This window comes from Ursus maritimus, unplaced genomic scaffold (genome assembly GCF_017311325.1).
Source record: "Ursus maritimus isolate PB19 unplaced genomic scaffold, ASM1731132v1 scaffold_5, whole genome shotgun sequence".
Classification (NCBI taxonomy): domain Eukaryota; kingdom Metazoa; phylum Chordata; class Mammalia; order Carnivora; family Ursidae; genus Ursus; species Ursus maritimus.
In genome coordinates, this window is record NW_024426663.1 from 27,995,692 (window position 1) to 28,020,564 (window position 24,873).

At 35.0% G+C, this 24,873-nt stretch overlaps 1 protein-coding gene across 1 annotated transcript in view; it reads left to right on the plus strand.

The window, feature by feature from the left end:
* HOMER1 (homer scaffold protein 1) overlaps positions 1 to 24,873 on the plus strand; it is a 118,924-nt gene that overhangs the window by 48,141 nt on the left and 45,910 nt on the right. Inside the window, exons 3-5 of the mRNA XM_040622144.1 lie at positions 3,078 to 3,209; positions 6,705 to 6,797; positions 15,569 to 15,708. Coding sequence (XP_040478078.1) covers positions 3,078 to 3,209; positions 6,705 to 6,797; positions 15,569 to 15,708 — 365 coding nt within the window. The remainder of the gene's footprint in view (positions 1 to 3,077; positions 3,210 to 6,704; positions 6,798 to 15,568; positions 15,709 to 24,873) is intronic.

Below are 24,873 nucleotides of genomic sequence, written 5' to 3' on the forward strand. Positions count from 1 at the left end.
AGGGAGAAACAGACTCCCTTTTGAGCAGGGAGCCCGACTTGGAGCCCGATCCCAGGACCCTGAGATCATGACCTGAGCTGAAGGCAGATGCTTAACCGATTGCACCCAGGTGCCCTTATAAAACGTGTTCAATGAAGAATAATTTTGTCATATTTTGTAACTGTTAGTGAAATCACCAGATTTTAATTGTTATGATCTCAGACACTTAAATATTAATTTATTTCTTTTCCCTGACTAGAACTTTCTGTTCTCTATAATCTGTGCTTCCCTCTTGGCCCCAACCACAGAAAAGACATCATTTATTAGATGGGAGAGTTAAATGGAATAAAGTTCAACCAAAGTATTACCTTGTCCCACGTGATTAAATAACTCTCATGTGTTCTTCGTTCTCAAGCAATAGGATCTATTGCTGTTGGCATTTCCGTTTTTGAATATACTTTGCAGCTTGTAATCATTAGACTCTTAAATAGCTCTTGTGAACAAGGTTTCGTTTTGTTTATTTTAACAAAATCTACCCTCCTAGTTACTTTTTAAAACTGATGCTGGTAGCTACTGCAGTTCCCTGCTGCAGTTGTTGTTTATTGACAAGCAGGAGTGGTTTACTTGTGGGTAAATGAGTGTTTTTTCTGCTCCCCACCGCCACTTCTATTTCTGCACTGCATGATGAGTTGGAAAGCCCTTAGGTGCCCCTGATTAGAAAATGTCCGTTTGTTCTCATTTAGTGCCCTTACTGTAAAGTTTGCTTAAAGGTTTTCTAATCAAGCTGCAGAGACATCAGCATGGCGGAGGGCCAGAATAAGGGCCCTCAACAATCTGTAATGACACAGCATTTTTACCTCTTTTCCTTGAAAGGACAGGAACTCTGGGATTGAGACACAAATTTATTTTAAAGAATTAAGATTTTTCTTCTAAGTGGATTCATATTCAAACAGTTCAAAGCATTCTAGTTAAAGAATTATAATGAATAATTTTTTTTAAAGGGTGGGGTCATCTATCCTTTTAAAGTTTTTCTAATTAAAGAATCTCCATACAAGAAATCCCAGGAAAAGTGGAGGCAAGGAAAGGTTCAAAATGAGGGTGAAAGTGGAACTCTTAAAAGCATGAAGTTCACTTGATATAGCTAAAACTGAAGGTCTGTGACCAACAGCAGATGGGTCAGTTTTCTTAGATGCCCATAAAACCTCTTGCTACCTCACATACTGAGAGTTACTGGGTCACATGTAAAATGCCCTTCCGTCCTTGAAAACACTCCGATTCCAGCTCAAAAGCACCCTCTTCAGGGAACACTTAAGGACCACCAAATCTAACGTAGTACCTGCCAGTCCCTGCCTTCGAGGCTCTCAGACTCTACCGCCAGCTGTTCTTAGGGGCTTCACAGCACTGAACACCCTGAAATTAAATTTGTCAGCTATTTATTTGTTCATTGACGAATTCCTCTTGTAGAAGTAATCCACAGTACATTGCCTCTCATTACATTCCAAGGCTCTAGAATTGTGCTTGGCCTTTAATAGGTACTCAGTTAGAAAAGCTGACCAAAAGCTAACCAAATGATTCCATAACCAAATTCCTTACCATTTGTTAATATATTCTTTCCCATTTAGTCTTTCATTTCATGACAGCCTGCAAGTTAGAGCACTTGTTAGCCACATTTCACGTAATCCTAAAACGACATGCTAGGAAAAAGAGCTTTTGAATTGAAGGGAAAGGAAGTATGAGTATATACATTTTGTCAGAGGTAAACATGCTTAATCGAGGATAGGGACTCTCATAGAACAATAGCCAACATCTCTGCTGTTTGTGACAGAAAGCAAGGGACCACTCTTTCTTTTGCTGTCTTCTTTAGTAGGATAAGTGTCCTACATTTATTGTAACTTCATCAATATGTGCATAGCTCATAAATATTTATATTCATACTGCTCACATGGTCAGTAGCTTTAGCTTTGCTCTGAAAATGCTTGATTTTCATTCCACATTTAGTCGTTCAAATGACTGCTTATGAATTAGGTAACTTTTTTTTTTTTAATTACTGGAATCACTTTGTAATCTCAATTTTGGAGAGCATTAAAATACTTACCTAAAACTGATTTTATACTTTTGCGTTACTGGCAGAGGGAATGTACTTCAGTTAGTATGTTATAATAATAGTTGGGATTTATTATAGAGATCACCAAAATTAATATTTAATAATACACTAACATAGTAGTTTTCTAAGAAACTAGGTGTTAAACAGAAATGATAGTGATTATCTGTATCATGAATTTATACCACTTTATGAGAAAAGAAGTAAAGTATATATTTAGGGGTTTGTTTTTCCCTTGAGTAAAGGAAAAAGTACTAAATGATTGAAAGTCTTTCTGTATCATAATATATTTAAGTAAGTCAGCTTTAAGAAAACTCTTGATTATGAATTTTAGAAAATTAGCATACAAATAAAATTTTTTTCTTGTTGATATATTCATTTTTGAAAGATTCTTTGGAGGGTAGGGCCTTACTTTTAAAGAAACAACTATTAAAGCCTACTTGCTTCCAGGGAGTTCTACTCAAAATTAATAGATAATGATCTTATAAGATCAAAGGAAAGAAACTGACCACGCTAAAAACTCTTTAAGATTTTTTACATCATTGGAATACTTATTGATTGTAAAGTGTTGGAATTTTTGATAGAATACCCTATATTTATAGCTCTATTAGTTACCATATTTCTACACTGTCACTTATAATGTTAAAAACTATTTCTAGGGCACCTGGGTGGCTCGGTCGGTTAAGTGTCTGCCTTCAGCTGAGGTCATAATCCCAGGGTCCTGGGATCGAGTTCCACATCGGGTTCCCTGAGAGGCTGGCGGGGAGTCTGCTTCTCCCTCTGCCCTCCCCACTCATATTCTCTCTCTCTCTCTCACTTGTGCAAAATAAATAAATTTTAAAAGATTTATTTATTTAAAAAAACTATTTCTATAGCTATCTTTATATATTTAATGTTGTGACTCATTAGAAATCCTAAGTTTTTATGGAACTAAATCGTCCCATGTTTAAATTTTTCTAGTTTTTGGCTAGTTACTCATCCTCGTCTTATTTTTCAGGCAATAATTAATAGCACCATCACCCCAAACATGACATTTACTAAAACATCTCAGAAGTTTGGCCAGTGGGCCGATAGCCGGGCAAACACTGTTTATGGACTGGGATTCTCCTCTGAGCACCATCTTTCAAAAGTAAGTTAATTCATAAAAATCAAGTGGAAATCTTCTTCAAGTCAGACGTCTTAAATAAATAATAGCAAATGAAAAGTATAAAATACAGAAGAAATTTGATTAATATTCTCAGAACAACTGTAGTGACTTTAAAGCAAGAAGTGAGAGACCATTGGATTCCACTGTCAATTGGAAAATTAATTGTACACATTGAAAATGGTCACCATTGATAGAGAAGTATTTGTGTGGTTGAAAGTTAGGGGTTATCACTTCAGAATGGACTTTGCTGAGGGATTAGCACCCTTAGTGGAGATGGTCTGCAAGTAGGTAGACACCAAGCTTTTCTGAGTTGTGAAAACTTAAGCTGATAGTGATAAAGATTTCAGCTTTTTGACTTGAGTGTAGGCACACATAAATTACTTTGTTTAGGAAAAATGGTGCTTTATCTGGGTGAGAATTACTCCCAACTCTCTAATGCAGTACAGAGTGAGATCTCATAAACACATGAAGAGTTCTTGGAACATACTGACCAAGTGAATTACTGTGGCCAGAAAGGCCAATAAAATACAGAACATCACCAGGCTAATAAATATTGGAAATAAAACAGTTGTCCTGCTTGTAAGCAGCACCGTGCAGTGTTCATACCACCAGTGTCCTGAAATCTTGTGTCACACAGAAAGAGTATGTAAGGAAACTCTCCCAGGATAAGAAGATGATCAAGGAGATGAGGATTCATCACTTTTTTTCTTGCAATTTTATGCTCACCAGACCCAAAGATTTATGCTTTAAGCTTCTCTCTTTGAAGCCTTCCATAAAAGGGTAACACCACATTTGGAACATTTGACATAGAATTTGGTATACAGGGGATCTGGTCCCTTTTGGGGGTTGTTCTTGTTTGGATTCAGGGTCATCAGGCTCTTGAAGATACATACTGTTCATGTTTACGTGAAACCGTAAGCTATTCATTATAGAAATCATTCGGATTCTTAAATGAGTTCTTTTTAAAAACATGTTTTTTGTGAGTATTTATTGACTCAGGCAAATAGATAGCTCAGTAATTGAAGTAATCTTTGTTTCTATTTGTTTTGGTTGTATACATTCCCTAACACCGTTGTTTTCATATGTTTTTGTTATCTTTTTGATATAAATTATAGTTTAGGGGCCAATTTTAAGGATATTTTAAGTTTTGCCTTCACGATTATAAGTCCATCCCCAATAGGATGATTAACATGAACAAGTGTTACCTGATTTGGTTTCTGTTACACCCATCGTGTGCTCTAAATACATTTTCTTGAGCTGTAGTGAAGGTAAGAGTTAGATTCAGTCTTTTGGTGTAACAAGGACACAGGCATCCAGTTGAGCATTGCCACTCCATAAATAATCCCCTTAGGAAATTACACATTTATTCTAATACTTTTGCCGTTACTCAGGTGGAAGCTTTTTGGAGCTTTCTTTTGGAATTGTCTCTTAAAGTCTATAGCAAAAAAAAAAAAAGTTAAAACTATAATTAGCTTACACTTGATAAATTTCTTGTCAACACAGAAACTAAATTGTGGATTGATTTCTCCAATAAACTTGCATAAAATGGTTTTTGAGTCTAAGTAATTTTGACTAAGTTATTGTCAAATCTTTGAGGTTACTGGGCAGCTAGCTAATATGGTAAAGTAATAGTTAATTAAATCCTGTCAATTATGCTTTATCCTTTCATTTGATCTTTTTTCTGGAAATGGCTTTTATATTTCAAAAATTGTCTTTTTCCTCTTTAAAGTTAACGTATACTTTGACCAACCTTACTGACAGTGATTCCTGGTGTTGTGAAAGAGGATGGACAGTAGCTCTTGAAGTCTAGTTTAATTTATTCACTAGACTTGACTTCAAGAGTTCATGTTTAGATGATCCGTCTCTTCAGAATGTTTTTGTTGAAAGATGACAAAGTCATGATTTATTTTCCAAGCTACCTTGGAGACCAGTATTGCTGCTTTGTAGACTTTGGGGGACCCCGAGGAATTTATAATCTTTTACACAAATGAAGCAAGCATGGATTCATTCTGGCTTATTTTATCATTAAAAACCATAAGTGAATCAAAGCATTATAAGGGTTTTGAGAAGGCTCTGAAGGCAATTCTAGGGGCATTGAGAGAAATATTTGGTCTCCTAAGGCTGATGTATGAGGAAAATTGCAACTATGCTTGGATAGTTAGAGTGCTTAATAAGTTGTGTTTTGTTACCATGAAAACCCAAGCCTATAAAAATTAGCAATGGTGTGAGCCTTTATGAAGTTTCAAAAGGTTTTAAACATTACTTTGGAATGCTAGATGAGTATAAGAAAAACTTGAAGTTACGTAAAGAGAAGTTGATTATGGTTTTGTTTTTATTTCATTTACACCAGTGTGAATGAGACCTTTATAGCTTTGTGTTCAGATTAATTGAACAGAATATCTCCTTAATTTAAAAAGGAGAAGCATACTAATATAGATTCAGTTTCCTGATTTACAAGTTATAGGTGGTGGGGACAAGTTTAAAGTAAGAAGGAAAGCTGTAATGACAATTTTAATTTTGACCTTCCTCTAAGTCCCCAACACAGGTCAGGGTATCATGACCTCTCCTTCCCAAGTTTTCTTTCCCAAGAGAGAAAGGAAATCAGGGTTGGCATATGGGGGTTTGAGGAGGGAACTATAATTTCATATTTTTATTAGCAGTTCTAGCAGGTGTTTTAAGTTACATAGAGATTTTTGATTTTTTAATTTGGTTATTCTGTAGCCTTAACTTACTCCCTCTGACAATAGCGGTAGACTAGTTTCTGCTTCCAAAACAATAATAGATACTCTCTGACATTTCTAGATTACTATGGGTTCATAAGAATTAGCATTTCGTGTCCTGTAGTTATTTTTTTTGTGGTTGTTATGAGACTTAAAGGCCTTTGTGGAATCATGTTTTTCCTCTCTGCTGCTGTACATTAACTCTTTAGGCATCTTTGGAAATGAAGTGTTAATAATGTCATTTAGTGATAATAATAAATGTTGCTATTTGTATTGTTGAAAATAAAATGCCTTACATAATACGAGAGTTTATTTCTAGTAAAAGTTAAAAGCAAGCTCCAAATACTAAGATGTTTATGAGTAAATACCTAAAAGAGTTGGTTTTCTTCATGATAAGTAAGTATACTAATCCTTACTGATTCCTGACATCCTATACTCTGCACCTTGGTCTTAGTAAAGTGTGTCTGAACAACCCAGAAAGGACGTAGGTAAACTTACTGACAGCAAATTCTAACTTAATTATATTATGATGTTTTTCAATGCAAAGGGTCAGAGTAGTTGATAGTGTCACACACAAGTGTTTGGTATAAGTTTTCTTTAACCTTCATTCTCATATTACACCTGTAATTGATTTGAGGGCTATGTTGCTTGTGTAAGAGTCAGTTATTGAGAAAATGAAAGAAAACCAAGGTAAAAGTGGGCATTGAGACCTATTATTGTTTTATTTGGTTAATCTGTATAGTCTTTATACATTCAGTTCGCAGAAAAGTTTCAGGAATTTAAAGAAGCTGCTCGACTAGCAAAGGAGAAATCACAGGAAAAGATGGAACTTACCAGTACACCTTCACAGGTGGGTATTTAATTTCTATTCTTATTTTTGAGCCTTGTTCATTTCAGATGGCATCCTTTATGCCAGGGTTAAATTCGGGAAAATAATGACAAAATTAAGATAGTTTCCAACGTGGACATAGAAATGCACCCTTCAATTAATCTGTACTAGTGGAGAAAGTTTTCTTTCCTATTTGCCAGTGTCTGCAAGAATCTGGGGGGATTTCAGTTCAGTAATTATAACTTAGATTCCGTGATGTGCCTACGACTTAGAAACAATCATTTGTAAAGAGCATAGATTGGCCTATTTTGTGTTCTGTACGGCCAGTCACAAGAGGAGGCGAGGAGAGGCTCAGGGAAATGAGTTTATTATACTCACAGGTTCTAGTAACGGGAAGCATAGCACATATCTGAGGGGCATGTGGAGAAGCCTCAGGGTGGTCAGGAGGCAGAAAGCAGGAGCATGGGAAAAGCTGAGGCTATAGAGCTATATGGAAGTTTCCTCAGGAATGGCAAAGCAGGATAGACAATTTCGGATTTGGCTAGTTGAATAATTTCTGCAGCCTCTGAACTCACAGGGGTAGTCACTCATCGCCTGGTAGATGGCCCTGGGATGGTGAAGGCAGAAGAATATTGCATCCTGGCGTGCTGCGTGGCCCAGATGAGGGAGGTACAGCTTTAGATTGGTTGGTTTGCATATCAAAGGCATGTCTCCGCCTCACCCCCTTCTAAGGATTGGCTAGCCAGGATATCTTTTTTTAAAGATGTCAAAACATCAAATATACAGAAAAAAACAGTAGTCTGTTATACTTGATTTTAAGTGTCCTTAAATCTGACCATTGGGACATCTTTCTTTACACTTAGCCCTGAGACCCAAAGGTTATCGGTTTTATACACGTATTGCTTTTTCCTTTAACAATGACTTAATACCTGTGACTTGCCCATCATAATCTTTCTTTAGTTGGAAATTAGATCTCCAAGTAAAGTTCATTAAATACTTGTATTTCAGTGCTTTTACAAAGGTTTTAATGTACATTGTATGATTCAGCTTTTTAATAGGCTTTTCTAAAATTAGTATTTATTCCAATTTGAGTCTTAAGAACCCAGCTTTGTCCTGGGTTCTGTATAGCATTTGAAGTGTACTCAAGGCTCCCATGAAAAGAAAGAATCAGATGTTACAAATGTTTCTCTGGACTGTCAGTATAGTAGCAGATTTACCTAACACTTTCTTGAGGAAGTGAATAGGAATTTCCCGGGAATTTACAGACTAGACATTTTTGAACATGTTTGCTCTTTACCTTCCTCCTCACCCCTGGCATCCAACTCTATTTGGTAAACCCTGTTGGTATAAAGAGTTTTTTGGTTTTTAAAGAAAAGGAGAGCTCTGTTAAGTACGCGTAAAGTGCGTATTTCCTCTTAGACTAGAGGTGTACCCTGGATCGGAGCCAAAGCTCCATTACACCTCCTCCATACTTGCAGTGACCTGGAATAACATGATCATTTTTGAAACTTCCCTTGACCCTCTCTTCCCTAAGTGCTATGGTAGTGTAGTGATACATCTCCTAAAAACCTATGTAAAATTTAGTACCAGTACGTGTTCGGAGCTATCCTTCTTCAGGTGAATGGTTCTGGCGTTGTAGGAGGATGTTCTAGCACCTGCCCTAGAGAATATGCAAAGGACTCCAATAAAATTATAATGGATTACACTTATCCATCGTACTTATTTACTTCCTGTTTCTCTGATCATTACTTGTTTGTGTTTAGTTAGCCATGAACAAGTTGCTGGTAAGATACCTGCTCCTCTTTGGTGGATGGAATGTCTTTAAGCCTTGACTTTCATCAGAGGAATATATCCAAGATGTTTATATATGGAAAATACTGGGAAATATAAGGAATAAAAAAATATCCTAAGTTCCTCGGTATTTGAGAGCCAAAATATACTGATCCTACGTTATCTTTCCAAAGCATTTGAAGTCCGATAGCTAATTTAATGTACAGAAGCCAGAGTAATAGTTAAAAAATGTATTTATTTTCATTTTTGTTTTCTCCCCATCCCCTTTTGTGACAGTCCCTTACAGATGTTATTAATGTTTCTGTTTTAGTTTGAAATGTATGACTGCTGGGCACTCCGATTCTATTCAGCTAGGGAGCAGAGCTTGATTCTCTTTGGTTTAACCCAATCTGCTAAATTAACCCTCTGCCTGAAGTGTAGAATATTACTCAGGAATTCAGCAAGGGGAGCAGGAGGTTAAATGGAAGAATTGATAGTAGTAGGCATTCAGTCAGTCATAGCTTTTGTTTTTTATTTAGGTCGGATAACAGACTGGTTAAGAGTGTGGGTTCTCAAATCAGACAAACTTAGATATAAATTATTTTTTGTCACTATATGATCTTGGGAAAATGGCTTAACCCAGTTCTGTTTATACATCTGTAACATGGGGTTACATTACTTACATTAGAAGATTGTTGGAGGGAATAAGAATGATAATGGCTATGTCATACGATAATGGCACTAATATAGGCTTTAGAGCCTGGCTTTGAATCTGGGCTCTAACCTTTACCGGTTTGTTTTGTTTTAGGCAAGTTACTTTTTTTTTTTTTTAAATTTATAAAATGAGTAAAAGAACAGTGTCTCCTGAAACTAATGTAACACTGTATGTTAACTATACTGGAATTAAAATTAAGAACTTAAGAAAAAAAAAAAAAAACAGTATCTCCTCCTAAGGTTATTGTGAGAATTAAATGAGGATTCCAAAGTGCTTAGCATAGAGTAAATCTTCAATGTTAACAGCTGTTGTTGGTGGTGTGGCTGTAATGCTGAAGATGATGATGCAAAGCCTTGACATAGTATCTGGCACATAATAGTTACTTAGAAAGATAAAGGTGCCTTAATTGAGTAAAACCCGCATCAGAGTACCCTGGAAAACTTGCTAAAACACAAAATGCTGAGTCCCACTCCTGGCATTTCTGATTTAGTAGGGCTGAGTTAGGGTGTAAGAATTTGCATTTCTGGCAGAGTTCCGGGAGATGTTGATGCTGTTGATCTGGGGATCCCACTTTGAGAAGTAGTGCTGTAGACAAACTGTTCCACGTCCCTAAAGGCATGTGATGAAGAGAGTCTGGCATTTAGGGCCAAGTTAGCCACTTCCCCATTCTTAAACTCTTCAGCTAAGATTGTACTCTTGATAAAATGTGTGGTCATGTCAGATAGTCTTTATGTTGTCTTGATCAAGATAACATCTCTAGGAATAAGTTGAATCATGTCTTAGTTTTTACTTTGTTTCATGTCCTCCTTTAACAAATAGACATTAATTTAGAACTTTTTCTGTATTGGAGATCTTATGTTCTTGTGTTTCCGTGGGAATCTTTTAAAACAGTCATTTTGACATAGAATCAGTAGTGATGTTTGGCTTTAAATCTGAAGTTTCTTATATAGTACACAGTAAAAAAAAAATGCTGTATTTGAATTAACTTGTTAAGTGCTTTCCTCAGAATGCACATTGAAGAAAAAGGGGCTATATAATCAAATAAATATAATGCAATTTTTTTCTTCATTGGACTTTAGAAAAAAATAAGTTTTAACTGTCATTTGACTAAGACTTTTAAGTTGAATGAAGTATTTATTTACTCCATTGTTGTTTGTAGTCAAACACAAGTTCTGGATTTTTTTCCCCACGTAAATTGTCAGGTTGTAAAGCATTGGATATATGGTAGCTCTCTTCATCTATACTTAGGCTTTTTCTCAAGATTTTTTCAAATTCACTTTATAGAAAAGTAGAATATACGTGTGTGTGTGTGTGTGTATTAAAGAAGGAAAAAAGCCTCTTACCTTTGTTAAAATACCATAATTTTTTAATGTTTGTAGAAGGTATGTGTGGGAGTGATTTGCATATGTTTTTAAAGGAATGAGTAAAGGAGAAAGAGAAGGAAGGGAATCATTGATGGAGCATTGTGAAGAAGAAGGTAATATTGTGAGGAAGGAGGATGGAAACAAACGAGCCACTTCTTCATCTGAGACAGGAGGGAAGGATAAAAATATATTCAGATATAGATAGGAGGGAGACTGAGGAAGTCCATGCCAGTTTATTTCTCTTTTCTCTGGAAGGAAGAGATAGGTCATTCACTGAGAGGAAAGACAGCTGAAGAGAGAGAGGCCTTGAACACAGGCTAGGAAACAGCTGTTAGGTAAAGTAAAAAAAGAAGAGTCAAGTGGGAGTAGTAAGTAAAATTAAATATTACTTGGCATTTTAAGAGCATAATTGAAGTCAGGGCTCAGAATTATTTTCATGACGCTAATCAGCCTATTTAACAGTGCTTTCTCTCATTGCACGTGGTAGGTTGGGCACATAAGAATATGAACCAATGATGGTTCATTTGGTAGGAATTGGAAATTGGCAAGATAGCTGTGGTGGAAGGAAGCCCCCAAATGCTAATGAGAATATAAGTAAGGTGATTGGCTTTCTGGTATAGACTGACCATGGAGAGGAATAAAGCCAGATTGTACCTGACGAAGTTGCATAATGGCAGAGGGCCAAAAGATACCAGGTTGAAAAGCAAGTGGGAGGGGTGTGAGTTAGGTTGAGAGGATAGGAGGATGTACAACACCTCTTACCTGTTGGAATCAAAACTAGTAGTTGATGAATTAATCAAAAAAGTCAGTTGATGTGAAGGAGTCTTTAAAGAATATTTAAGTTTATAAATTAAAATTCAGTAATGCCGTCTTATGTATTCACCAAAATCTTTATTTAAAGCTGAAACCTTCTCTTTGAATATGAATCTGTTGATTGGAATTCCATGTTAACTTTCTTACATAAATAATACTCATAATTAATTGTCTGCAATTTCCTGTTTCTCTTTTCCTTTAAGTAGAGTTAACCCTATTTCACTTGCAAAGAAATCTGAATGTGATAGATTTTCCTGTCATTTTTCTGTTACTTGTAGATTTTATTTTCTAGCCATTTACTCTTTAGTTACGTCAAAGCATTTGGTTTGTTTTTCGTCAAAATAGCCACTCTAGCTTTGCATTCAGGCTTTATTAGTTTGCATAACATTTAATTCAGCTATATAATTATATTAATACACTTGGCATAAACATGGTTGGGACAGATACAGCTGATTCTTGGTAAGCGTTTAATGTGGCTGGTACAAAAAATATGCAGAATAGAGATTAACCCACTAGCACTGTGCTTCAGTCAGTCAGTACACTTTACGTAGGGAGGGAAGAGCATGAGTTAATCTAGTCAGGTTACAAAGAATTTCTGTGGTTGTCAGAAAGTGGGATTTCAGAAGTGGTGACCAGGTATGGGGACTGGTTTATTCCCGTAGTAGACATTTGATCTCAGCCTCATCTTCCTTTATGTATCCTTTTGTTCTTCTCTGTCTCTTCCCTGGCATTTCTTTCTATATCCACAGCCATGGGAACTCAAAATCATAAGGTCCTTCCTGTCTGAGCCTCTGCCCAGAAAAGAGTGTTCTCATCTTCATTTAAATAGAAAAGACTGAAATAGAATAAGTCTTCTTTGAAATGTTTATTAAATGATAAAGAGAAGAAGCTCTGTTTTCCTTAAGTCAGAAAGATGGAACTGTAACAGGAATTTTAATTTTGGTCTTTACTGGAATTCAGTGGAAGGTGTTGGTGGTATTTGGTCTATTGTGGAAGGGCACTGCTGCCACATCCCTCCCTCCCACTCTCCTACTACAGCACAGACACCAGAGAGGAGCTTGGTGATACCACCACGAAGGCCTGGATGGAGGGCGTGGCTCAGTTCTTTTTCATGGGATTCAGAATATTTCCTTTTGTGGGTTTGTTGTTGTTGTTTTTTATTGTTTTTTTGTTTTGTTCTATTTTTTGGGTTTTTTTTTTTTTTTTAGGGGCTTTCCTGCCACTTCATAAATGAGTAGAGAGAGAGAATTCTTAAGAAAGCAGTTCCTGAATCCTACATGTGCTCTGTTTTTATTTATATTTTGTGTTTCACGTTTTTCATTTTTCATACCAACTTTGGTATACATATATATATACATACACAACCATATATAAAGAAGGTATTAATTTTTTCCTTAAAATGGCTACTAGTCATATTAGCTTAAGAATGTCTTTCCAAAAAAAAGGTCTTTCTAAAGACCAGCTGTCCTTTTTTTCTTTCAAAAATTTGTAGTCTAATGTATCTCCAAGTTTTTTATTTTAATGTTTGAATTAAAGATATAAAATGTTGACTTTATATAAGGTATGTTTTTTTATAGGAATGACTGAAGTTGAATGTTTAAGAAACCTCACAAAATTTAGTTGAAAAAGACTCAATGTTTGGAATACATTAAGTATTCAATGTATTGAATACTGTGTTACTTTTAACATATATAAAGTTCCTGGAAAGTTTCACAGAATACTTTTGACTACCTGTGGGGTAGTTAGAAATCAAAGGAGTTTCATTTTCCTTTTATGTTCTTATGTATTGTTGTAACTGTCTTATGAGCAAATACTAATTTTATTAATTTTTAACCTGCTTTTAAAAAAATATGCTCTGGACTTTTTGTTTTCATTTTAGATATAATGTGTAGGGTAACGAAACATGCCTTTCATTTAATGTAGCTAATAATCCAGTTTTCTGATGGAAAGCCTGTTGAGTTGCGGTATTGGAATTGTTGCTACCTCTATACCTTTCTTCTTTTCCTCCCTTCTGTCCTTCCTAGCCTGCCTCTGAAATGGTCTTTCCACCTAAGTAGCATCAGCATTCTTAGCCTCCCCAAGACCCATGTACCAAAACCCTCATTTCTCTCCAGAAGGCAGAGAGAACCCAGAACCTCTCTCTCTCTCTCTCTCTCTCTCAATCTTAATCTCCTTTTGTCCCTCACACTCTTATCGGTCAATTCTAGGAAATCTCCAAGTGAATCCTTAGTTGCTAACGCTGGTTGTACCCTCTGAGGTTAGCAGGGTAATTTGTGGGGTGCCTGGGTGGCTCAGTCAGTTAAGCATTTGCGTTTGGCTCAGGTCATGATCCCAGGGTCCTGCTCAGTGGGGAGTCTGCTTCTCCCTCTCCCTCTGTCCCTATTACCTGCTCATGCTCTCTCTCTCTCTCAGGTAAAATAAATAAAATCTTAAAAAAGACTAAGGTAATTTGTTTCTGTTCTCATTTTCACTGAATGAGAACATTCAGTGAACTTACTGTTCAACTGATTGGACAGTCCACCTTGATTATTTTAGTTTGGTTTGGCCTTTCTTGGAGAGAGATAGCTCTGGTTTATTCCTTCATGCTGCTTCAACTTTTTCTGGCTAATTGATATGATCCATAATTGATCTAGAAGTAGTCACTTGGGATATCATGCCCATTTTATGTTGTCACATTATACAATAAACCTTATTCATCCACTGACTGTCAGTTACTGGAAACCAAGAGGATTTAGGAGAAAGATTTTAAAAGAATGAAATTAAAGGTCAAAATAGAGGTTTCATTAATAATTGAACAATAGTTAAGTGATAAGGTGAAATCAAGAAAGTAGGCCTTTTGACCTTTAATAGCTTGTGTAATTTATAACATTATGGCATAATTAGTTAAAATATTAAAATGTGAAATAAAATACATACAATCTAAAACCAGAAGCCCCCAAATGTTACTCACCATATTAATATTTTCTATATTTCTTTTTACCATTTCTCCATGTGCATTATTTTTATATAAAGTATATAAATTATCATAACCTAAGATATCTCCTAAGATATCTCCTCATATTTTTCTAATTATAGGCATTTTTCTCTTTTACACAAATTTTTCTTGTTGGATATTTTCTTTTTTTTAAAGTAAGCTCTACCCCCAATGTGGGGATAGACTCTTGAGATCAAGAGTCACATGTGCCACCAGCTGAGCCAACCAGGCACCCCTCTTGTTTTTATTTGAAGAAATCCTGTATGCTTTCAGGTTGGCAGATTGTGACCATACCTATCCACTCTCCTATTGGACACTGATGTTTTCCTTTTCTTCCTTACCATAGCCTAATATTTCAGTTGTGAAGTTTTAGTGCCCAGAGATCACAAGGAGTCCATAAAGCTGCACTTAAATGATCTGGTGCTAAGGCCTCCCCTGGTTAACAGGTTTAGCCAGTGACCCCTCAATTCTGATCTCTACTGATACCAAATTCAGATAATCTTATGTTGCCAGTCACAATAATAAGTATCAGCTTGAGCTTCATTTTAAATTCCATTTATTTTCTAGAGGAACAAATTAAATTTACCTTGATAGACAAAACTTAATTAAAAGTAGAAATAAGACAGGAAATTTTGTGAAGAAAAATAATTCCATTCTTCAGGCAAGCTGAAATACACTCCCTCTGTATATGTTACAGAGGGATTTCTGGGTGCTTTTGTAGATAACTCTGGAATTGAAAAGTAGGGCAGATAAAAAAATTAAAACTTGTTGGAGATTTCATTCTTCCCTTTGCCTTTTTACCTTCCCAAGTAAAATCACATCTTCTTGCATTTTTGTGCTGTCTTCTTTTTTTTAAGTAGTTCTTTGAATATCTTCTATTCTAACCAGTTAGTTGCTTTATATAAACCCGAAGGTTCTTCAGTTCTTTGAAACTGCAAATTCTAAATTGTATTGTTGTGGATAATTTTCTTAGGAGTTGCTTTGCTTTAAAAAATTATTTTCTCCTTTAATTTTATTTTTTACCTCTTTGACTCAAATTTCAATGGAAATATAGATTGTAAGTATGCATACATTGGAGTCACTTTTAACTTTAAGATTATCTCATATATTTTAACAAAAATGTAACACTTTTATCCCCCACCCCCTCTTTTTAAAGGAATCAGCAGGCGGGGATCTTCAGTCTCCTTTAACACCAGAAAGTATCAATGGAACAGATGATGAAAGAACACCTGATGTGACACAGAACTCAGAGCCAAGGGCTGAACCAACTCAGAATGCATTGCCATTTTCACATAGGTACAGATTCAATTCAACCATCATGATTAAGTAAAATGTGTAAATATGGAAACTTATTTGGTTTCAGATAAATGTTGCAAAGTTACAATCCTGAGTGAAAATTCCAGGTCAGTCTTTTTTTTTTTTTTTTTAAACTGTTTCTATTAACCTCAGAAAGGTTTTTAAATAATAGTTTATAGATGCCTAGATGGACTAGAGTGAACGTTTCCTTCATGTAGAAAAAGGGCTACTGAGTTAATTGCAGTACAGATCATTTTTCAGTGAAACAGTATATTTCTATAAATCTCTTCTACTTATTTTTTAACACAGCCCCCCCCCCCAGTGTCCCCTTTGTTAACCTGGTTTCCACTTTCATCTATGTTCTTGAGGGTTATAATTTTTTTTAATCGGCTTCCTACTCTGAAATTAAGCTTTACCATACTCTTAACGGTGATCTCACCATAGGATTTCACAGAAGGAAACAAGTTATTGTTGTAACTTATATTCATGTTAATGTCAGATTTAGTTTTTCTTACCAACATAACAGGAGATAAATCTTCGTGTACTTCTGAACTGTAAAAGAATTTGATACCTCAAAAAGATACAATTTATCTTAAATGTGTTCTAAACCAGTTACAGTAATTATTTGCCATATGGTGGTATTTTTCGAATATAGGGAGGTCTGTGGAACTGCAACATTGCAAATATAAACAAATACCTATCGGTCATTGTCTTAAAAGTTAATTTGTATCCTTCTCTGGAAACTTTTGACTAGGTGGTTTTTTAATTAAAATTGAGAAAACAGTTTTCCGATGTTGTGAATCTCTTGAGGACCAATTTTTAAAAAATCAAAGTCTTTAGCATATTCAGAACAATTGTGAAGTGAGATATTCCAGACTCTTTTTTCATGAGAATTCTAATTTTAATTGAATTTGTGGAATATTAGGGGCAGCATAGATTATACATGTTAGAGACTAACATTGAGAGACCTCATGGTCAGGCTGAGGAAGAAGAAATTAGTTATGGGTTTTTTAAGGAGTGTGTGAGGAAAATTTTTTGATTGAAAGACTATTATAATTTTGTTCCTAAAAATGCTAATAATTGTGCATTCAACAGTAGATATATCTTAGAATTATCATGGAGATCATGCTTTAGCTATTGCAGTGTAAGCGTATTCTCTTTACTATTGCTACTAAAAAAACTGAACACATGAAAAATTCACTAGTTCCTCTGAAGACTGTTCACATTATAAGTAAAACATACAGGTTTTTTGAATATGTGGTTACAGTTGAAGAGCACTGTGATTAGTAAGTAGTTTTTAAAACATAGGTTGAGGGAAGGAAAAATTTTGTTCCTATTAAATTTAACATACCCATTTAAAAGATGTAAATGCACCGAACATAATTATAAATTTGATTTCTTTGGCTAACACTTAAGCCTTGTGAATTGAATACTATAGCATTTGGAAATAAGAACTTTCATATTTAACATTTGTAAAAACTACTTCTAGTTTACTTTATGCACCTAAAATTCTCTGAATGTTTGTTGTTTTGGTAATCCTTAGTATTTGGAGTTACTAAATGGGACTAGTCATCTTCTATTGGTGTTCTCTGTTCCTGGGATTCTAATAGGAGTTACTTACTTTGACTTGAAGGTACAGATTCTTTGACTACTAGAATCTATAGATTAGTCATGGAGATATTTGAGTTCTGAAAAGAAAATTTAACAGGTCATTTTAAGCTTTTAATTATGTTAAAGGTATTGTACAATCTTACAGCTTTCTTGTTATACTGTTTTAAAAATACCTTAGCTTACAGGTTTTCAAAAGACTTATTTTCTGAATTAGTTTTGATTTCCACCTGAGTTAGAAGAGTCAGTGTTTTATAGCCAATGTTAGAATCCCAAAATAATAGAAGAGACCTTAAAGATGGTATAAACCAGGAGGATCTTCCAAACTGTGGTATTTTGAAATCAGTTTAGGTTATCTGTGGCATTCCAAAAAATGAAACATAAAATAGGAAACATCGGAGTAAAATTCACATTAAGAGTAGAAACTTTATTTCATTCAGTAAAACACAGATTAGTGTGTGTGCTGGATTATAGTGTAGAAAACGTCAAAGTTTGAAAGCATGTGTCTTCAACATGTCAGGAGACTAAATCCCAGAGTTATGTGAGTTGTCCTGGGTCACATGGTTTATCAGTAAAAACTTGAGTAAGGCTACAGCTCACTTTTTTTTTTTTTAGAGAGAGATTTTGTTTCTTTATTTGAGAGAGCGATAGAGAGAGAGAGAGAGAGCGTATGAGAGGGGGGAGGGTCAGAGGGAGAATCAGACTCCCTGCTGAGCAACAAGCCAGATGCAGGACTGGATCCTGGGATCTGAGCCCAAGGCGGTTGTCCAACCAACTGCGCCACCCATGCACCCCCTAAGCTCACCTTTTGACCCCAGTAGGTACTGCCAGTTAGTTAGCAGTGCATTGTAGTCGAATTCCCGTCTAAGTACATTGCAGTGTCAGGAAGCTAATAACTTCCTATCCTAGGAGAACTCTGTAGAAATAAGATCAGTATTTCATGAATTAGAAACAGCAAGAATATTAAAATAATTTTTATTTAAATCTGAAACTTGTATTTAAACTTGATATGCTATCCCTCCCCCCCTTTTTTTTATGTCAAAGGAAGACAAAGTTTGTGTTTTTTAAGGCTTATTGAGACTGTTTTGCCTTCTTCCTTAATACTTATTTCAACAGAAAAGAATGGACAAAAATACATTCTGCCAACATCTCTCTGTTCTGGTTGAACAAAGTCACTAGAACATCTATGTGTTGTGGTTGCCTGAAGGAAGGCTGTGGAGACTTAGTCAAGTTCATTAAGAGCTGGTGGTAGTAATAGCACTTAGCAAGCCAATTTGTGCTCTTAAAATTCAAACCATGTGCCTAAATCTCATGAATTCATTAATTAACATACCAAAAGAAGGCCTTGATTTTCATTTGGTCCTGAAAATTTTAGCAGTTGCGATATAGTTGGTTCTTCACTCTGTTAGGTTTACATACTCTTTAAAAATACTAGCCTTAAAGACATAAGCACTTTTGTTACTCTTTAAACAGATTTTCATATACATACGAGAGGGAGAATACTGTGATGAACACATCATCCAGCTTCAAGAGTTGTGAAAAAATGGCCAGTCTTATTTCTACCCCTGCCCACTCTTCCACTTTTGTATTATTTTGAAAGCAAATCCCAAACATATAATTTCATCCACAAATACTTTTTAAAGTTACTTTTGAGCTTTTTAAAAAACTTATTTACTAAGGTAGTACAGCTTTTTATATTCTATCTCAGTAGCATTACAGATTACCTTAAATTATTTACTATTTTCTTTGATTTTTAATTATGCTGATGAACTAAATTTTAGAATGTATGGGCTATTCAGTACTCCTTAGTCAAGTGCTGTTTTTATGTCCTTGCCATAAGCTATGCAAAAACATTCTCATTGAGTAGGTTTCAATAAATTAATATGTTTCTAGTGTATTTATTTAAATGCTTTTTAAAGTTTAGGGGTATGTAAAAGAGGGAATTGGGATAAAAATGTTTACTAATTTCTTTGGGGAAATTGCATTACATTTTATCTAAATTGCTATATTTTCTTAAAAAACTATTTTTTAACCTAAATGATAAAAATCATTTTGGGACTGAGCTAGTATATACTGACCCACTAAAGTGTTCAGGACATCCTTTGAGACCTTAGTCTTATATTAGCTATATACTAAATAAAGTAGCTATAAACTAATAGACCAGTATATACAAATGGGGGAAGGTTTTGTTTTCTTATTCCAGGGACTTAGTGTTTACTTCATAGCATCAGCTGTATGGAATTCTGTAAATTACTTGTTCCTAATAATAAGAAATTCTAGGATTTGTTTTAAGATTTAAAGCTATCTAAAATTCTCTTGGAAATAGTTAATTTTATAGTTTCCCAGGGCTGTTAGAATGTAATACTGAAAACTAAAACTTTTCATTTTGTTCATTGTAAATTTATGCTCCGTACATATACAGTAATATATTGATAAATAAGTGCTGTTATCATCTTTCTGAGAGTCCAGAACTGGTATATATACATTAGTAGTTTGTGAAGCTATTTTTGTACTGATAAATTTTAATAACAGTTTGATTATATTAATGGAAAATAGGCTCTTTTAAGCACTGATTATATTAAATTCTTCTAATGTTTAGATAGTATATTCTTATGGTGCTGCTAGTACTTACACATTTTGGGGTACTGCATGTATCTTCTTTTCTGTTAAAGAGATTTTTCTGCCACTTTGTGTGTTTCCAATAGATACTCATTAAAGGATGTATGCACAAATGTTACTCATTAGTATATTGATTTTGCTTTAAATCAGTATAACCACAGTTTTACTAGAATTTATGAAATCTGGGTGGGATCATTTCATTTCTATTTAATAGAGTAATTTCTTCATTATCAGTTTCAGAAAGGTACTGCTTTAAAACTGCTTAGGGATTTTTGTACAATTTCAAAAACTAAATTTCATTAGAAAATTTACACACTGTTTTAGTTACATGTTAAAATTTTTAAAAATGCCTTATTTTGAATCAAACACTGTACGTACTTGAAAGATGATATGAACGAGAAAAAGGTGAATGACTATTAAGAGCTCTGGGGTACTATACTCTCCACAGCTATGCCTTCTGTCTCCCATTTTTATGAATAGTAGGCAAAACTTAGAAGATCATAGTTAGGAACTAGAATAGAAATAATCTCTGTGGCTAACTTTTGTTTGGAAAAAATTTTTTTTATAAAAATGTTTTTTTAAAGATTTTATTTATTTATTCAACAGAGATAGAGACAGCCAGCGAGAGAGGGAACACAAGCAGGGGGAGTGGGAGAGGAAGAAGCAGGCTCCCAGCAGAGGAGCCTGATGTGGGGCTCGATCCCATAACGCTGGGATCACGCCCTGAGCCGAAGGCAGACGCTTAACCACTGTGCCACCCAGGCACCCCTGGATAAAATTTTATCTGTAAAACCGGGACTTGATTTCACAAGAAGTGCTTTATCATTAATACAATTACAGGTGAAAAATTTAATTTGTAGGATTCTCTTTACTGTTAGAGTTACAAACGGCTTAAACATTATTATTCTTCCACCATTGAACCTCAAAAATTAGATTAGTTTTTTTTTAATTAATTTGAAGGCCAAGACAGATTATGGAAGTTGTAATATAACAATTTAGAGATGTCAGAATTTCCTTTACCATCATTGTGAACAGATAGCATTTTATAAGAAGTGCTATAGTAATTTCGTAATATATACAGTTTACATTCTCTGGGAGGTGGGAAGCAATTTATGTATTTTTAAATAAGATGGAATAAAAAAAATAGAACATAGTGACCTTTATTAGCTTTCCAAACAAGTACACTCAAATTTCCTATCCTGCATTTTTAAAGAATTAATCTTTATTCCCTTCTAATGTCTTATAAAATATTTTGAAGAAAATGTGTAAGTTTGCTGAAGCATCTTTTTCAGGTGTTACCAGTTAATATAGGTTATTTGCAAGAAGAAAAAGTACTATTCATTTGAGATAAAGACATTATTAACTCCACTCTGTTAGGGATTAGTCCTTTCCCCTTCTCCCTCTCTGCCTTACCAGTGTAATTACTGAGAAAGAATGTTCACCAGTCCACCCCAGTGATTGTCAGCTTCTCTTTTCAAAATGACTAGCTGGAGTTAGACGTGTGGTCATTCATAATGTAACAGATTGATCCTAGATTAATTATGATCTCTTCCCTGTAGAGGGCTTGTAAAATTCCTTTTATCGTTTCATTTCCGTTTTTAAAAGAACATAGTGGGGTTTCTATTGGAAGGGAGGTGTGTGATATATAGATCGTTCTGTTCTGACTTAGAGGAAAATGATCTTCCTTTGAATTTGGATTCCCATCTTTCCTCTTATTAGAGAAGGGACAAGATCAAGATGTGAACATAGGCAGAGTCAAACAAGCCATGTAAATGTGTGATATTTATGCTATGTATGGCAGTAAGGAATGGTGAGGTCTGTGGTAGAGCGAAGTGTGCAAGGTTCATCTGAAGATATTAAAGTTTTTTTAAAATAAGGCCATACAAAGAGGTGGGGTCTAGATGACCCATCTTGTTTCTAGTCTAAACTGTAAAAAGGAAACTATGATTTATATATGGTTTAGTCCAAGGTAAGGATTTTAAACATATTCTAGCTAGTAATATTCATTGTTGTAAAGACCTTATAAACTCTCGGTGGAGGTATTTGGGAGGATATACATGCAGATGAATCCTGGATATTTCCTCTTGGGTGACATATTACTCTGACAGGTGTTTTCTCCCAAACACAAAAACGACACAGTTTCTATGGCATGGTACATACAGACCCTTCCACGGTCGTCGGATGAGGCCTCCCCAGCCTTATCACCTTGTGCTTCTGTAGCTGTTGGTCCAGATTGCTTGTAGGTCTCCATGTATAACCAACCATGCAACCATGCTTTCTCATCTACAAGTCTTTGCTTCCTTGTTTTTGGAATGTTCTCCCTTCTCTTTGCAAAGGCTGTGTACCCACACTCTGTATTCTTCCCATTTACCTCTGCCTGTAACTAGACAACCAACTGGTCAACCCCTGTATAGCCTTTAACCTGCAGCACCACTGCCTCTGTAAATTAGTCTCATGCCCTCACCTGTCCTCCTCTGTTAAATCTGTTACTTCCTGATTTACATATGGAAGTTAAAATTAACTTATCAGTGTCACCTGGGGCAAGGATTATGTTTTATTCATTTGTGTTTCTGATGCTTGACATGGTAGACAGTCAGTAAACATGAATGAAACAGTTTCCCTCACAGAAATCGAGTACATGCATTGAATACCCTTGGTATGGTGTTTCAGTCGGCTAGTTATATGCCTTTAGGTTCATAAGACCTTGAAGCTAAAATATAAAACTAGTTATATTCTTTGAAATTCAGTCACTCTTAACAATTTAAGTCTTGAGTTTAACTGACTTTAGTCTAATTTTCTCCAAAATTTCCTAGTTTGCATAAAGAAATTTTGAAGATAACGTGTTAATTAAGTACTTGAGTAACTCGAGAGATGCTAAAATGTGCATTTTCATTGTAATAGAATTTTTTTATCCTTTTGATAATTTCCTTTTTATTTAAAAAGCTGTGCAGAATGATTCAATGGTGTATTTTCTGTGAAGTTATTTTTATTCTTTGTTTTTAAAACCAATCATAACCAATCATAACCAAAATGTGTTTTTTAAAAATTTCATCCTTTAAAAGGTCAACATAAGCACTTACTATTTGACTCAAAGAAGTGAATTTAAAGACTGCTGCTTTTTTAAAATTGAGAATTGTACTATGTACATTTGGCAGAAGTAAACATTGGGGCCAACTCTTGCTTCCCGAGATAACACATTTCACGTGGAAATAAGCTGACGATTAATACACCAAAATGTATTGAAAGTAGTCCTACACCTTCCTTGTACGGATAAAAAATGTAGATGTGACTAACCAATTGAAATAAATGTACATTTTACTTTTATTTTCAATCAGTTTGCCACTTTCCACTGAGTTTAGCTTGGTCATACATCCATTGTAGAGAAAATAGTTCATTTTTATGACTCTGGCCTAAATTGAAGTTTAAATGTTGATAGCAGAACTTTGGAGGTAGAAGAAACTTTCTCTATATTACATAGTCCATCCACTTCATTTTACGGAAGTATAAGCAAGTCCAGGGAGGATGTGAGGTACTCAGCACCAGTATTTGTTAATGGCTAGATTAGAACAGAGAGATCTCCAAAGGCATTGTTCATTAGGTCCTTCCTGGTTGAGGCAATGCTCCTTCTACTGACTCCAAGAGGTTTGTTTTCTGTATCATACTTCAAGATACTTTTCATCCAGATTATTGTCGTTGTTCAGCATTTATTTAACACTACTAACTAAACTCCCCTATTAGATTCTTAGCTTATGGAGTAAGTTTTATTGACTTGGATTTCTTGGTATACCGTATAGTTTCAAGCCATTTAGATACGTAATAGATAATGAATAAATTTGTTGAGCAAATAAATGAATATTTTTGCCATTCCTGAGATGACAGAAAGAGGTAAATAAGTTGGTACATCTTGATCATTAGCAACAAAAATATATGCTAGACAAGGTCAACAAACACATCAATATGAGGAATAATTAGTTTACCTTTTTAATTCCAACAGAATCCACTTAGCTGTTAATATTCCCATTAATAATTTTAGTAACTGCTTTATTGAGATGTAATTCACGCACTAAATAATTCACCTATTTAAAGTGTACAGTTCAGGGGGGTTTGGTATATTTATAGAGTTGTGCAACCAACACCACAATCAGTTTTAAAACATTTTCCTCACCTCCCGCCAAACCCTGTACCTATTAGCAGTTACTTTCTTTTACCTTTTCACACACTCCCCTTCCCCCCAACCTGAGGCAACCACTAATCTTTCTGTCTCCATAGATTTGCCCGTTTTGGACGTACTTTATAAATGAAATCATACAATATGTGGTCTTTTATGACTAAATTCTTTCACTTAGCGTGAGTTTTCAAGGTTCATCCACATTGTAAAATGTATCAGTACTTCATTTCCTTTTATTGCTGGATGATTTTCCATTGTGTGGATATACTGCATTTTATTAATCCACTCATCAGTTGATAGACATTTGTGTTGTTTTCACTTTTTGAAAGTCCCACCATTGTTATGAATAACGCTGCAATGAATAATCGTGTACAGGTACATATTTTCAGTTCTCCATGTCTATTCTAGGAGTAGAATTGCTGGATCATATGGTAATTTGATGTTTAACCTTTAGAGGAGCTGCCAGACTGCAAAAGCAGCTGCACCATTTTACATTCCCACCAGCAGTGTATAAAGGTTCCAGTTTCTTCACATCATCAGAGCTTGTTATTATCTGTCTTTTTTATTATAGCCATCTTAGTAGGTGTTAAGGGCTTGTAGTTTCAATTTGCACATATTTCCCTGATGGCTAATATTGTTGAGCATCTTTTCATGTGCTTTTTGGCCACTCGTATATGTTCTTTGGATGGCTGAAACTTTTGTATTGCAAAAAAAAAGTTTGGATGGCTACTCAGATCCTTTATACATTTTTAATTGGGTTGTTTGTCTCT